A 14,624-nucleotide genomic window follows, 5' to 3' on the forward strand; every position below is an offset into this window, starting at 1 on the left:
GCGCTGAGGGGGCGGGTGGTCCCTGAGGGAGCTGGAGGCGGCGGCGGTAGCGGCGATGTCGGTGCAGGTGGCAGCCCCCGCCGTGGAGCTGAAGGAGCTGAGCGGCCCCATGGATAAGGCGGCGGGGCCGGAGCCGGTGACCGCTCACGCTCCCGGGCACGGCGTGGCCGCGGCCCCCTGCCCGCTGCCGGCCACCGAGCGTGAGGCGGCCCCGGCGTCCTCCTGCGGCGGTGAGCGGCCTCCGCTGAGCGGCTGCCCCGGGCTGTCCGCCGCTGCCGGGCTGCCGCCGGGCGCCGCCAAGGTGCCGCAGGCTTCGGCCATGAAGCGGAGCGACCCGCACCACCCCCAGCACCGGCACCGCGACGGCGGCGACAGCGGCGGCGCCGCGGCCGAGGCGCTCGTCAGCCCCGACGGCACCGTCACAGAGGCGCCGCGCACCGTCAAGAAGGTAACGGCGAGTGGAGCTGTGGGTGTGTGTCACGGGGGGAGGGCACCCGCCCGCGGGCGCGGGGACCCCCCGCCGCGTCTTTGTGCGCCCCGTCCCGCTGCACCCCCACAGGGACATCCCCGGGGGACAGGCAGACCCTACCGGGGAAGGGGAGCCCTGCCGGTGCCTGGGGACGCGGCGCTGCCTCTCTCCGGGCAGAGGCCGTCCTGGCGTGGGGGTCCTTGGTACGCAGGCGTGGGGTGTCGGTGTGCCCCGGGGTGTGCCCGTGACCGCGTGTCAGGGCCATGCTCCTCCGAGGACGTGGGGTCCCATCGGCTCCTTGTGTCCCCGTGTGCCCCTGCCCTGTGGGTAATTATGGGGTGCACACACAAACACAGGCCTTGGGTATGCCCACGGACACGTGTGACCAGCGTGATCCTGCTCTCTTCGTCTGTGTCAGTGTGTCCAGAGGTGTGCCTGCCTCCTAGGGTATGTACTTGCTTACACGCTCACGTCTGCCAAGGAGTGTTGGTACTCACTGGGTGTGTGTATGCCCCACTCCTGCACACTTAACTGTGCCTGGCTATTGGAATGTTTGTGGGAAATGCGGGTGCCAGGTATGTGAGCTCCCGGGTGTGTGTAGGTTCACATTGGGTTCACGTCCCCGGCGTTATCTGCTTGCTTGGAAATGCAGATATGCACTTCATAAAAACGTACAGAGCTGCCCATCCCATCGTATGCAAGGGATAATCAGGCATACCCAGTATGGATGCTGGGTGTACATGTGCACAGGTGTGTGCCTCTGGGTATATCGTTGGGTACACACTTGCACACATCCAGGGCTGGGTTTGCACAGCTCCTGTCCTGGTGCTTGCTCATCAAGGTGTATGGGTGCATGCTGGGAATGCATAGACCACTGTCTGCCCAGCATGTGTGTGCTGGATGTGCACCTATGGACATGGCAGGTACACACTGTCCCCCTTCAACTGTGCCTGTGCTGTCACCAAGCGTGCATCTGCACCATGGGTGTGCTATGTGCACAGGTGCATGACCTTTAGATGCATACATTGTTTATGTATATATACCCCCTAGGTATATATGCGTGTACAGGGGTCCCCTTAGCTGCTTATGCATGTGTTTGCAACCGTTTTTTTACTTACACATGAATATGTAGGCTTATCCATAGGTATGCATCCACTTGTGTAATATATGAACTCACACATGTGAAGGTAAGTAGACAGATGTGGATCTGCACGCTTGCATAATGCATGCTGGTATGTGTACAAATATGCATATAGATGTGTACACACATAACAATTGTCTATGTGCTGTAGCTATATGCATGTGTGATGCATACCTGCACATGCAGGGGAAGTATACCTGCAAGTTTACATGGTTAGATATCTATAGGGATGCAAACAGGTGCACATGCCTGTACCTGTCAGTACACATGTATGCATACAGGTGTGCATACATGTGTCTATAGCTGCATTAACACTGACAGAGATGGGTGTATATGCACTGAGGCACACAGGCTCTCTTTGGATGCCTATGTATGGGTGCAGAGAAGCACCTTTGTGCATACAGGCACCTGTATGCCACGTGCTCAGGCATGTACTTGTACCTTTGCACATCTGCCCACACCCAGCAGACATAGATGCATTCAGATGCATGCAGACAGCCCCATGTGTGTCATGTATAGACATCCCCATTTCGTATGCTTTGCATACACAGATGATGCCCATACCAGTGTCCACCTATAGATGCACCCAAGTCCACTCTGACCCATTCACACAGATACATCCATGCGTATCCATGCTTCTCAGCTGGATGCACCCATGAACGTAGATACTCCCTATAGTGTGTGTGGGGTATGTGTAGTTTCCTATAGATACAGCCAAACATCCCTCCATGGGAATGCACATTTTCCACAGGGACTCCTGAGCAGGAGCAACCTAAGATGTTGCTGCCTGGCACCTTTCCCTTCAGAAATCCTGGGAGAAAGAGTTCTCCCCCGTGATGCAAGAACCAATTTGAGGGAATGTAGGGGAAGAGGTGTTGCGGTCATAAGGGGAATCTCTCTCTTCCTGAAACTTTGGGGTAAAAAGCACATATTGATTGACTTCCACTCTCTTTCATTGTTATTCTAATATTTCCTCTCCCTTCAGAAGGTGCAGGGTGAGGGGGTTTGTCTCTATAACTGATGTTCTCCTTTGTGGCCTCCCTGAAATTGGGAGTCTCTCTTAGGGGCTCTCAGGGAAGGAGTGCATCTCTGTAAGGCAATGTCTCCCTATGAAGAGAGTCTGGATCAAGAGCTCCTTCATCCTCTTAGAAATGCCTCAGTTCCTTGGTAAAGGACATTTTTCCACTAAGACTGTGACTTCTGTCCCCAGTGTATGGAGACCTCTCCATTTGATATACTAATCTCATCTCTCCATTTTTAGAGACCCTCAGGGTATCCCTATTTCTCCTCAAGTGTGCTTAATACTTCTAAACTCCTCCTTTATTGATCTTCTTTCTTTCTTGCCTTTTTTTTTTTTAAAAAAAAACAACAAATAGGTTTTTTTCCCTTGCATTCCCCTTCTGAAGTCCAGCTCTTGTCTGGTGAGAGGAGCGTGGTGTTAGATGACACAATAGCATTGATAAGTCAAGGATGGCAAGTGATGGAGTTATTATCTGCATTGCTCTCCCTTTATACTCCTAAAAGCAGCAGAGGGTGCCTTTTATAAGGGAGAAGCAAAGAATGCCAGGCTTTCAGGAGAAACCTGGATGCACGAGGAACAGCCAGCAAGCTTATGGAGCAGCAAAACCCCAGCTGGTTTCCTTTGCTTTGGGTGATGAGTTTGTTTAGGAGTTGACAATCTGTCTGGTTGCTAAAGGAAGCGAGATGTGTTGATGGAGGGTATCTGGGAGTACATACTGTTCGTTCTCTTTCTTTCCCTTCATACTGTTGCTTTCCAGTGACTTCAGTGTGTGTTCCAGAGACTTGAGGTATTTCATTTACTGGATTTACAAATCCAGAGTCCTTTCCACCGTCTCTTAGGAAGTCATGTTATTTAAATAAAACACCAGATTTGGTAGCCATAAAATTGTTCCTAGTCCTGTGACTAAAAAATTGGGCACACAGAGCTGAAGCATCTGTTGAAAGAAGGTTTAGTGCATAAATAAGCCTAAAAGAAGCAGATAATTTTTTTTTGTCAGATCCAATAGAACTTTCTTTAGGACCTGAAATAAAGGTAAGGGTCTATTCAAAATAGATAAGTAAGATCATATCAGCTTTGCAGTGAAACATTAAACTGTAGCTCTTCACAGTGTTTGTCTAGAAGAAAAAAAATCTCAGTATTTTTTTCTTGATTGATTTATGTATTAAATACATAAATACTGTTTTTTCTGTGTTTTTTTCCCTTTCCTTGAAATTTTAACATGCGCTTTTGAAGTACTGTGTGACCAAATGTTTATTTCATAGTACTGACACAGCACAGAGATCCCAGTAAACAGCCATGACTGTTCTTTCCTGTAATACTACTCTTCATTTTAAAACTAAAATGTACTAAAGTTTAGTATTTTACTTGTGTCTGTCTGCCTTTAGGTGTGCTAAAGTAATATTTTACCTTGATAACATGGGCACAGTATACGTGCCTGGACTGGCAAGTGTTAACATCTTTGCAAGTTTGTATTTTCATTTATTTAGGCAGTTGTTTCATTTTGTTGTACTATCACAGCTGATGTATAGACCTGGTTCTGCAGTCTTGCACACCTGCTCATACAAGAAATGATGGCACTCCTGCAAACCCAGAAGTCAAAATCAAGTACGCTGGGCTTGTCTTCATGACACCTGCAGAGGTGGTTCCCATCACATCTGGGGGAAGATCTCTGTCATCACATTTTTGTTCTCTCTGGATTCTTGCTGTAGATCCGCCCTCTCAAGAAATGGCTAGAAGACCTTATTTCTGAGATGATACTGGACTTTGACTTTTACAGCTAACTCTGACTAATGGATGTGGCTGCGACCTTTGCATGCATCTACCCAGGTAGATGTAGCCAACCCCTGGTTGTCTGGCGCTGCTTCAGAGCTTACTGCTTCTGATAAGGGCTGGTGAGTGGGTCTTTGACCAGTGTCTGAGATGGGGGCTGATGGCCTGAAGCTCTGGGGTGGTCTAGACCTTCTCTTGCCTCTGACTGTGTGTCCTTACTCTCCTGCCACGTTCTCAGGTGGCTCTAAGATGAGGCAGTTCAGGGAGGTTAAACTGCATAAAATTCCTTGCTTGAAGTTGAATTAGTTTTCTGTTGGCATAATTCCCTCCAGCGTGGGGTCAAGGAAGAGCCAGGAATGGTATAGGAGAAGTGGTACGAGCAGGTTAGTGGAGATGGGAGGAATGGAAAGGCCTCTCCAGCAGCGGCTGGATGGTGTATTGGCTCGGCTGTAGTGTTAGTGATGGGGTGCTGGCAGCAGCTGGCTGGGGTGACTCAGGAGATGTGTGGTTTGTTCTGCCGTTGCTGCTCCCAGAGTGAGGTGAGCCATGAGGCTGAGTAACAGTTTCAGGTGTCCCAGGCTAAACTTATCCATGGATATGAGTCAAGACCCTGAGTCATGCAAATTGTTTACAGTTTTAGATTTGAACAGTGTTTTGATGATTAGATGATCACTCATTGGCTTTGGGGTGGTGGTGGCCACTTACGTTTTGTGTTAATTCTTAGAGCATTCCTAGATCAAAGCAGCTGAAAGTTGCAGAACTCCTGCAAATGTTACTGATTCCCACCCCAAGTGCACTGAGGGGCTATAATTAAGACTCCCCAACTGATTAGCTGGATGATCTTAGCCTTGTAATGACAACTCTGTGCCCCTCTTTTGTTAGCTGAGAGAACATACACTTACACAGATGCACTTCTCAGTTTAATGATTCGTAACTACTTGGCAAGTAAGGCTTAGTAAATGCTTGTACACCATACTGGGAAGTTTAAATGACAGCAATTATGTAGCCGCGAAGTTTTATATTAAGTATATACCAGTTTATACAATGAAAGGTTTTGTTGTGTTTTTGTTTTTTTTTTTTTTTTTTTGTCCCATCCACTCAGTACGGAAAGCACAGCTTACTTCTTGAATTTCAAGCTGTGTTCTTTTGCTCCTTAGCATCACTAAAACAGAGGGTTTAGAATTGGAAAGGATTGATTTGCTGGTTTATCAGTGCTGTTGATTCATTTAGTGGGCTAGAGCAGAGCACAGCTTGCTTTTCCAGAGCTACACCGCCTCTGCAGTGCCAGTGGCTGTAGAAAGCTGTGGCTTTTGTCTGTGGGCAAAGCAGAAAAAACAGGGTGTAGAAGTAAACAGTAACAAGATGCACATCCTTGTGTAATGTTGCTGCTTGAGTATAACCTTTCTAAAACTCCCCACTGTAAAATTCTTAGGTGAAGGGATTACATCAAAATAAATGCCTGGTGCTCGCTAGACTGGCACATCACCTGACTGGTGAGCTGTGATGGGAGGTTTTATTCTGCTAAGACTATAAATGACTCTCATGTGGCTTGTCTAAATGATGATTCTGACCTTGACTCCCAGCAGATTTCATTGCCTGTGATGAAAGTAGCTTTTCCCTTGTAAATGTGTGTAAATTCCTTGCAATCTTCCCACATCATTTTGTGGGGCAGAGATTTGGGTTTTTTTTAGCAGGTGTGTGCTCCATTAAGGATCTCTGACGTGCTTGTGCGTTTTCTATTTTCTCAGCTTCGTTCTAACCCCTAGTGATCACTTATGCTAGGTAATAAATGTTTCCCCTGAGGCTGAATTCCCAAGTGCTGCTCATAATGAGTGTGGTTTGAATGCTATTTAGTAAAATCTTATCATTGGAGGCCATATTCTTTTATTACATATAATACTCGTCGGTCTGTCTCCTTATGGATGTGTGTGGTTTAATTTTAGAAGGTGCCTGTGTGTGACTGCTTGGAACTGTGTATGAAGATCAGTATGTCAGCCTTTGGGATGGAGGCGCAGGAACAGAAGGGAAGATAAAAGAAGATTGGGGGGAAAAAGTGGTAGAAAAATAATGGCTATGAATGCAGGTAGATGGCAGGCTGTAAAACGTAATGACGTGGAAATGGGAAGCTGAGGTGTGGTTCAGGGTACCACAAACCTTGTAACTGGGAATGGCAAACTTAGTTTTGCTGGGAGGCTGTGGCACTGTCCCTGTGTTGCTTTCTTAGGTAAAAAATTTTGAAGCACGTAACGATCTTTGTGTTTATATCTTTCCTGGGGGGACAGAAACCTGGTATTTGAATTCACAAGCAATTAAAAGCATAGTCTTAGCTTTGGCCCTGACTTGGTGCTTGAAAGTTGAGCAAGGTAAAGCAATTCTGAATTTTGGAGCCATGTTTGACCTTTTCAGTTTTCTTTTTAACTCTGTCTAGTGAATTGTAAAACATGATGATTTAGCTTGAAAAAGGAAGAGATGGAGGTAAAACTAAAAAGAAAGAAATGAGCCAGGTAGCTCACGTGTAATAGGCAGATTTCTCTGTATGACTGAGTGACCTGCAGTATTGGTTAAATTGAAGAATACTAAAGACTGAAAGAATAGAATTGTTCCAAATGTTGTGTAGAGCTACCACAGTGCTAGGGTAAAAAAAATAGCCACTTAATTTTCTTCTTTCATATTTATTTTCTTCTTCAGTTTTGCAGATTCAAGCCAGAGATCCAAGAGTAGAACCTCGGCCATGTGAAGGAAACATCCTCCCTGTAGTACAATGCCTGACATCCCGTTAAATTCCTATGTAGAGACATGAGCTATGGGCAAGTTACAAAATCTGAATGACGACTGGAAGAGAGACAGCCTGAGAAATAAGGTCCAGCCTCTAAATAAAAATACTGGAGGCTGCTTGCTTTAAGTCCCAGAAAAACTGTTAGGTTCTAGGGCTTCAAATGAGCAACAAGCTGACTAGGAAGAAAAGGGTGAATTAAGGATAAAATGAGCTTTAAATATTTCTTGCACAAAATCCTCTAAGCTCAGGTCTGCAGTTAAAGGCATTTGTAGCAGAAAAATTTCACTGAAATGCCTCAATTTTAGCTTAGAGAAGCCATAATAAAACTAATTTCTTCCATTCTTATTGAATAGCTACCAATGTCAGCTTAGGGTCTTTCTTGATAGAAAGTTTGTAAACAGAAACGTAAGGTGAGGAGCCTTACCACCAGACTTCCACAGTTGCTGTGAGTCACTGATGCAGGCTGCAAACAGAAATGGGAAAAAATGTTTGTATTTTTAGTTGCAACAGCAATTCTGTCTTCTGTTAGAAGCAGTCTTCTTGAAATTAAGATGAAATATTGCAATGAGGTAAAAAGGAGTGAAGGTTTAGTAAAACTGTTTACACATTCTTGTTGTGCAGTTGTAGAGGAAGTGTGTAGTGCCCACTTGCAGGTGTGCTGCAGATGACGGAGAGAAGAAAGGTCGATTCTGGAACCTAAATTCAGTGCATGTGTGCTGGATTAACGGAAGGCTTTCTGGGCTTTAAGCTTAATTCAGACTCTGAAATGGGAAAAGTCAGTAAGTGAGAAAATAGGACTGAAGAACATGAAATAGTAGTTCTTCAAGGAGTTTTGAGGTCAAAGATTTAAAAAAAAAATACATTTTTTTTGACAGCACTTCTCATCTGACCGTTTCCCTGCTTAAGGCCTTGAAGCAATAAATTGCTGTCATGCTTGTGCACACTAGATGTGTACTGAACACCTCTAGAAAACGTTGAGTTTTTTTGTTTCTAGTTGTATTTTGGGAAGGCCAATGGTATTTAAGTATGTTGTCTTGGTGGTTTTTGCATCAAAAAATTGTGCAGCTATTCCTAGAGCAGGAATTCAGCGTTGCAGACAGAGCTGTTGATGAACTACTGGTTTCCTAATGAAACTTTGAAACTTCATAGTTTTTGTAGATGCAGCTCACCTAATCTCTGCTCACTGCAAAATACAATTCATAGAATAAAGAATGATGATATCAATCAGAAATTGTTAATTCTTATTCTGCAAAAGTGTACATGAAGCTGATTGAATTGGCATCCTGATTTACAACACTTCCCCTAAGTATGAGCTTTCATACAGTTTGTGTGGCAGAGAGAACCTTTGGTGTTTTTTAAAATTTATTACAGTATTATTATTGTAAAATTTACATGTATGATGATATAAATACATATTGAAATTTTTATTTTTACAATAGTAGAAATATGCACAGGTGTCTTGGGTGAAATGGTTGTTAAAGAGAACAGAGACTTCCGTGTGACTTTCCAGAAGATTCGGTGACCAGCAGAATGGTTTCCTGAAGTGAATGACACTTGCAGGGACTTTTCTGAGAATTGAATGATGTGGTCTTGCTTATGTTCTTTTTATGCCTGAAATGAAAGGCTTTTCTGCAAATGTAACGTTGGAGTGCTCTAGAATAAACAAGGATGGGTGAGAGCCTAGAGTTAACATTCCTCTGCACCCTCAAAAAGCTCACCATAGTGCTGGAACACTTTGTGTTTTCCAGCTTTTGCAGGATAGCACTGCTTCATTTCAGATTTGTAGCTGGGTATAGATGCACTGAAATTAAGACTGCTTGTCAATATATTTGGGGTTTCCACTATGAAGTGGAGGTGAGCTGACCTTTTCTCCCAGAGGTCTTGTGTTGTTATTAAATAGCACTCTTGTTGAAGCATAGTTCCCACTGACTTCAGGTGGAGCTGTGACTGCTCAGCGCTTCTCTCAGTTCTGGATCACAAGCCATGAGAAGATGATGATCTTACAGTTAGTGGCCAGATGTGAAAAGTTTACTGAGGTTGTCTTGCCTAGCATTACTGAAGACATGCCTAAACAGATGCAGGCAGACCCACATTTGCTTTGCACATGCCAAACTGGTCAGATATGAGTCACCTAATGTCTTGTTTTCTTTGGGATGCATCAGCACAGTGCTGTGCATGAGCCGACACCACCACTGTGCAGCTTCTGGACCGGAGCTGGCTTCTGTCCATCCAGCTTAAGCTCCAGTCTGTCTGCACCTGCCTGTGTAGACTTGCCTGTAGCAAGTTTGGCAAAGAAAAATACAGATTTTAATTATGTGGGGCAGCATTTAACAGCCTAAGCAAACCCTCTGGTTCTTCTTGAAGTCTCCTGCCTCTTTCTCTGTGTGTTTTGCAGTTTCCCAACAGGCAACAGGGGAAGAAAAGCATCGGCAAAGTCCAACCCTAGAACTGTGTTCTGCCCACTGATGAGACAGGTTCTTCTGAAAGCAATAGTGTGTGTGTGTGCACTTATGTGCAGCGTACGTGACTTCAGGCTGAGTGAACAACCTTAATTCTGGGATTCTTTATTTTTGGTCCGGTTTTGAGCCTGAATAGTCTTCTAATAGCATTTTGCTATGTGAAATGTTTGAATGCTGCAGTGTGCTGACCTTACTTTAAATTGCAGGGGTGGCAATGTTGGAACTTCAGGTATTTTTATTTCTTTTCTCCTGACAGAGCCTTAAATAGGCAGGCAGTTGCATTTTTCATGAGTGTCAGAATAGGAAAGTCAGTTGAAAAATTAGTTAGCTACACAGAATTGCTGAACCAGTCTATTTCAAATTTTATTCCAAAGGTATTTAAAAATAGAGGAAGTATGAACATGGCTTCATCTGACAGTTAGGAAGCTTTGCTTGTTATTTACTTCGTAGAGGTGAAGTAAAGTGATCGACCTTTAATCCTGAAGTTATGTGAGAAAAAAACAGGGAATGGTCTGTTCCCATAAGAATGACTCAAGCACCAATTTAGGAGAGCAGCTTACTGCAGTTCATGCTGGTATCTGTTCCCAGCAAGCTTTCCTTCCAGCTACCCAAAAGCTTGCTGACTCAGATTTGGTGTTCTCTCCATGACTTTAGTGTTTATGGAGGTGGGGAAATCTGCTTGGATCCATTTCAGTATCAGTTAAGATAATTTTTATTGTTTGCAGAATGCACTAACATGTTTGATGTGGATTTTTTTTTTTTTAAAGTCAACCTTCTACAATCTGGGATGAGAGATTACTGCCATAATTTCCAGCATTTCACATTGACCAGTTAGATATTAATTGAAGTGGCTTTCTGCAGTACTAAACTGCTGTGATTTTTTTGACACTTCATTGGCATTGAATCCCACTTCAATCTTGCTGTCTGCTGTTAGTGTGTGAGATTTCAAGAGTCAACAATAAAATCTGTTTTGTTTTCAAGTAATGTAAAAAATTGTTGATTCTCTTGAAGATGTGATTCAGGTGCATAAGATATTATTACTTTTGTGTGCTTTTAGCAAGTACGTTGAGGCTGATACTTGGTTTCCCATGATGAAAGATGTGGTAGAAATGAAAATGTTTGCATGCTGTCTTCGTTTGCTGGGCTTTCCCTTGGCTGCACAGTAGTGGGTTGTAGAGATGATGAACTGGGATAAAGGCCAGAAGGCAAGGAGTAATATTTCGGAGTGTACGTATTAAGTATACATATTGGTTTTGTATAAGTTTTTATTTCTGGATTGTGATAAGCCACTTGGCAAGTTCAGGCAAACAGCATGAGAAGCCACAAGTAGATAGCTGGTGAACTGTCACTTTATTTCATGCCCTGTCCACAACATGAATGCTAGCTTTTGCCATGTGTTGTGCATGCTGAGAAGGTGAGAAGTTCACAGGACTTAGTGACATTTGCTGTAACTGTTTTGAGAATTAGTCTTCTGCTAGACAGCTTTTGGAAGTCAGGATATACAGTAGTGATGTCATGCTGCTGCATTTTAAACAAGCTGGGAGAGGGGAAGAGAAACAAACAGGTTGCTCCAAGAGGTTAGCTTTGCTAGGGTCTGGGTTTGGGCATGTGTTTTGCTGTCTGTAAGGCAATACTTTCTCTCTGTGAAGTTAAACCTGGACTCCAGCCCATTCTTTGGCTTGAAAACCTGTTGGAAATCGATTACCTTTTGAATCTTGCTAGCCCGAAAATTAAGTCCATCTCCAGACATTATTGTAGTTGGTGTCAAATCCCGTGTTTTGTTATTTCTGTGCGCATCAAAAGATGCTTAATTCCTTTAATCTGAAGGGGAGTGAAGATGTCAAGAATTGTAGAATTGTTAAGATCATCAAGTCCAGCTATTAACCCAGCACTGCCAAGTCCACCACTAAACCACATCCCTAAGCACCATGTCTACACGCCTTTTAAATACCTCCTGGGACAGTGACTCAACCCCTTCCCTGGGCAGCCTGTTCCAATGCTTGACAACCCTTTTGGAGAAGGCATTTTCCCTAACACCCCATCTAAACCTCCCGTGGCCCAACTTGAGGCTGTTTCCTATCATCCTGTCACTTTTTACTTGGGAGAAGAGACCGACCCCCACCTCGCTACAACCTCCTGTCAGGCAGTTGTAGGGAGCGAGAAGGTCCCCCCTGAGCCCCCCCTCTCCAGGCTGAACCTCCCCAGCTCCCCCTGCCGCCCCCCCCAGCCCCTGCCCCAGCCCCTGCCCCAGCCCCTGCCCGGCTCTGGACACGCTCCAGCCCCTCAGTGTCTGTCCTGCAGTGAGGGGCCCAACACCGCACACGGGATCCGAGGTGCGGCCCCACCAGTGCCCAGTGCAGGGCGATGATCACTGCTCTGGTCCTGCTGGCTGCACTGTTTCTGACACAAGCCAGGATGCTGCTGGGCTTGGCCACCTGGGCACACTGGGGCCTCATATCCAGCTGGCTGCTGCTGAGCCTCGCCAGGCCCTTTCCCACCAGGCAGTTTCCAGCTGCTCTGCCCCAGCCTGTAGCACTGCATGGGGTAGTTGTGGCCCAGGTGCAGGACACAGCACTGAGCCTTGTTGAACCTTGTACAACTGGCCTTGGCCCATTGTGGCCTGTCCAGATCCCTCTGCAGAACCTCTTGCCCTCCAGCAGATCAACACCCCCACCCCCGCCCCCAAACCTGGCATCATCTGCAAACTTACCGAGGGTGCACTCGATCCCCTCATACAGATCATCCATAAAGATACCAAACATGACCAGCCCCAGCACTGAATCCCGGGGAATGCCACCTGTGACCAGCCTCCAGCTGGATGTAACTCCATTCCCCACCACCCTTCAGGCTTGGCCATCCAGCCAGCTTTTTACCCAGAGAAGAGTGCCCCTGTCCAAGCCACGAGCAGCCAGTTTCTCCAGGAGAATGCTGTGGGAGATGGTGTCAAAGGCTTTACTAAAGTCTAGGGAGACACCGTCCACAGCCCTTCCCTCATCCGCTAAGCGGGTCACCTTGTTGCAGGAGGAGATGAGGTGAGTCAAGCAGGACCCGCCTTTCGTAACCGCATGCTGCCTGGGCCTGGTGCCCTGGTTGTCCTGTGTGTGCTGTGTGATGGCACTTGAGATGACCTGCTCCGTAACCTTCCCCGGCACCGAGGCTGGACCGATAGGCCTGTAGTTCCCCAGATCCTCCCTCCAGCCGTTTGTGTGGATGGGCGTCATGTTTGTGAACCTCCAGTCGACTGGGACCTTCCCAGTTAGCCAGGGCTGCTGGTAAGTGATGGGAAGTGGCTCAGTGAGGAGCACTTCCACCAGCTCCCTCAGTACCCTTGGGCCCAGAGACTTGTGTGTGTCTGAGTGGCGCAGCAGGTCGGTGACCGTTTCCCCTTGGATTATGGGGGCTTCATTCTGCTCCTCATCCCTGTCTTCCAGCTCAGGTGGTGGGTACCTGGAGAACAACTGGTCTTACTGTTAAAGACCGAGGCAAAGAAGGCATTAAGTACCTCAGCCTTTCCCTCATCCATGGGTTTGTCTTTTTTTAATGTCACATGTTTTTTAAATGTGTAATTTTAAGATTCTTTTGTAGGAAAATGTAGAGACTAATTTTTGGAGCTTTAGAGTGAACCTATTTTGGTCTTAAGTATTTTGAAAAAAGCAGGAGGAAAAGAATTATTTTCCTTCAAGAAGGATAGAGTTAGTAGTTTATTTGACCGTGGTAGTTGAATGTAACTTTCTAGTTCCTTTAAGCAAAATTAGAAACGGCTCTTTTGGTAGCAGAGATTACAAAGGTGTTGCCTGGAGTGCACTCTCACTCTTCTCCCTGCTGGTCTGTGTCCAGGTTTCACTTGTCTTTCAGAAGGGAAGAGTGTTTGATACCGTTTGGAGAGGCCATCTGTGCAGTAAAAGCAGTTCCAGGCTTCTCCTCTTAGTGATCGGTTACTGTGTCGTTACCTGATTTTTGACAAGTATCATCTTCTATTGCTCTCTTTCCAGAATGCGCTGCAGAGGTAATTTTCCTGATGGTTTATGCAATGGCTCTCTGTAACTGTGCACAAGTTCTCATCTCCACTCCACCAAGGACTTACCTGTGTTTTCAGACCTTTTCACAGCCTCTTCTCCTTTGGAAGTCAGTGTCCTTTTGTCATCCTTGATGGCAACTCCCACCAGCCATTTGTTAGCACAGAGGTGGCTTGCTTGGAATCTCATCTTCCATATTGCCTTTGTGCTTTGAAGGAGCTTGGCAGAGTCATCTGTAAAACTGCCATTTATCCTTCTTAAAGTTCTTTGTTGGATGCTGATGGAAGCCTGACAATAGAAAGTTTTTGATGCGGTCACACCCCTCATCACAGGGGGAGCTGGAAGCTACATTAGTGTGTGGCTTGCTCTACTGTTACACTTAACTAACCTGTTTTCATTCTTTTTCTGATACAGGAGTATAAAACTGAAGGAGATGGAGTATGGAGACTAAAGATCTTGGCTTGGAAAGGAAGGGATAGACAACACAGTTGATATCCTGGTCTGGACAGAGGTGGAGGATTTGGTAGGAGGACCTGCAGTGCTGAGGTGTTCATGTCAGAACGCAGCTCCCAAGGACTGGAATACTGGCTAGTACTGTCTTTCCCTATTTCCTGTCAGCTTTCATCCAGCTCTTTTCCTTATCTAGAATCCATGGTCTTCTGGGCTCAGGGCTGCTGTGAAGACCCTAACAAGCAACACTTTCCTGTCATAAAACAGTAACTTTATTTCAGTATCCTAGATCTTGCATCCTTCCAAACGTGTTTTTTTTCTGTTTGGATCAAATATTGAAAGTCATCATAACTTAGCTGTTAGATCTAGAAGTGATTTTGTACAGGGCCAGAAATGAAAGATTCCTAGCTACCAAGTAAGAAAGTGCTAAGAGCATGCCAGAGCTCTGCATGAATATTAGCCGTTTCCTCTGCTTCTGCTTTATTAGTACCGCTGTGATCTATTTCTTGTGCTCTGATGGGT

At 45.6% G+C, this 14,624-nt stretch overlaps 1 protein-coding gene across 1 annotated transcript in view; it reads left to right on the plus strand.

Annotated features, from left to right (window-relative positions):
* Positions 1-14,624, plus strand: part of AHCYL2 (adenosylhomocysteinase like 2) — a 109,353-nt gene continuing 94,729 nt past the window's right edge. The window contains exon 1 of the mRNA XM_037388451.1: positions 1-448. Coding sequence (XP_037244348.1) covers positions 56-448 — 393 coding nt within the window. The 5' untranslated portion in view covers positions 1-55. The remainder of the gene's footprint in view (positions 449-14,624) is intronic.

This window comes from Falco rusticolus, chromosome 5 (genome assembly GCF_015220075.1).
Source record: "Falco rusticolus isolate bFalRus1 chromosome 5, bFalRus1.pri, whole genome shotgun sequence".
In the NCBI taxonomy this organism is placed as follows: Eukaryota; Metazoa; Chordata; class Aves; order Falconiformes; family Falconidae; genus Falco; species Falco rusticolus.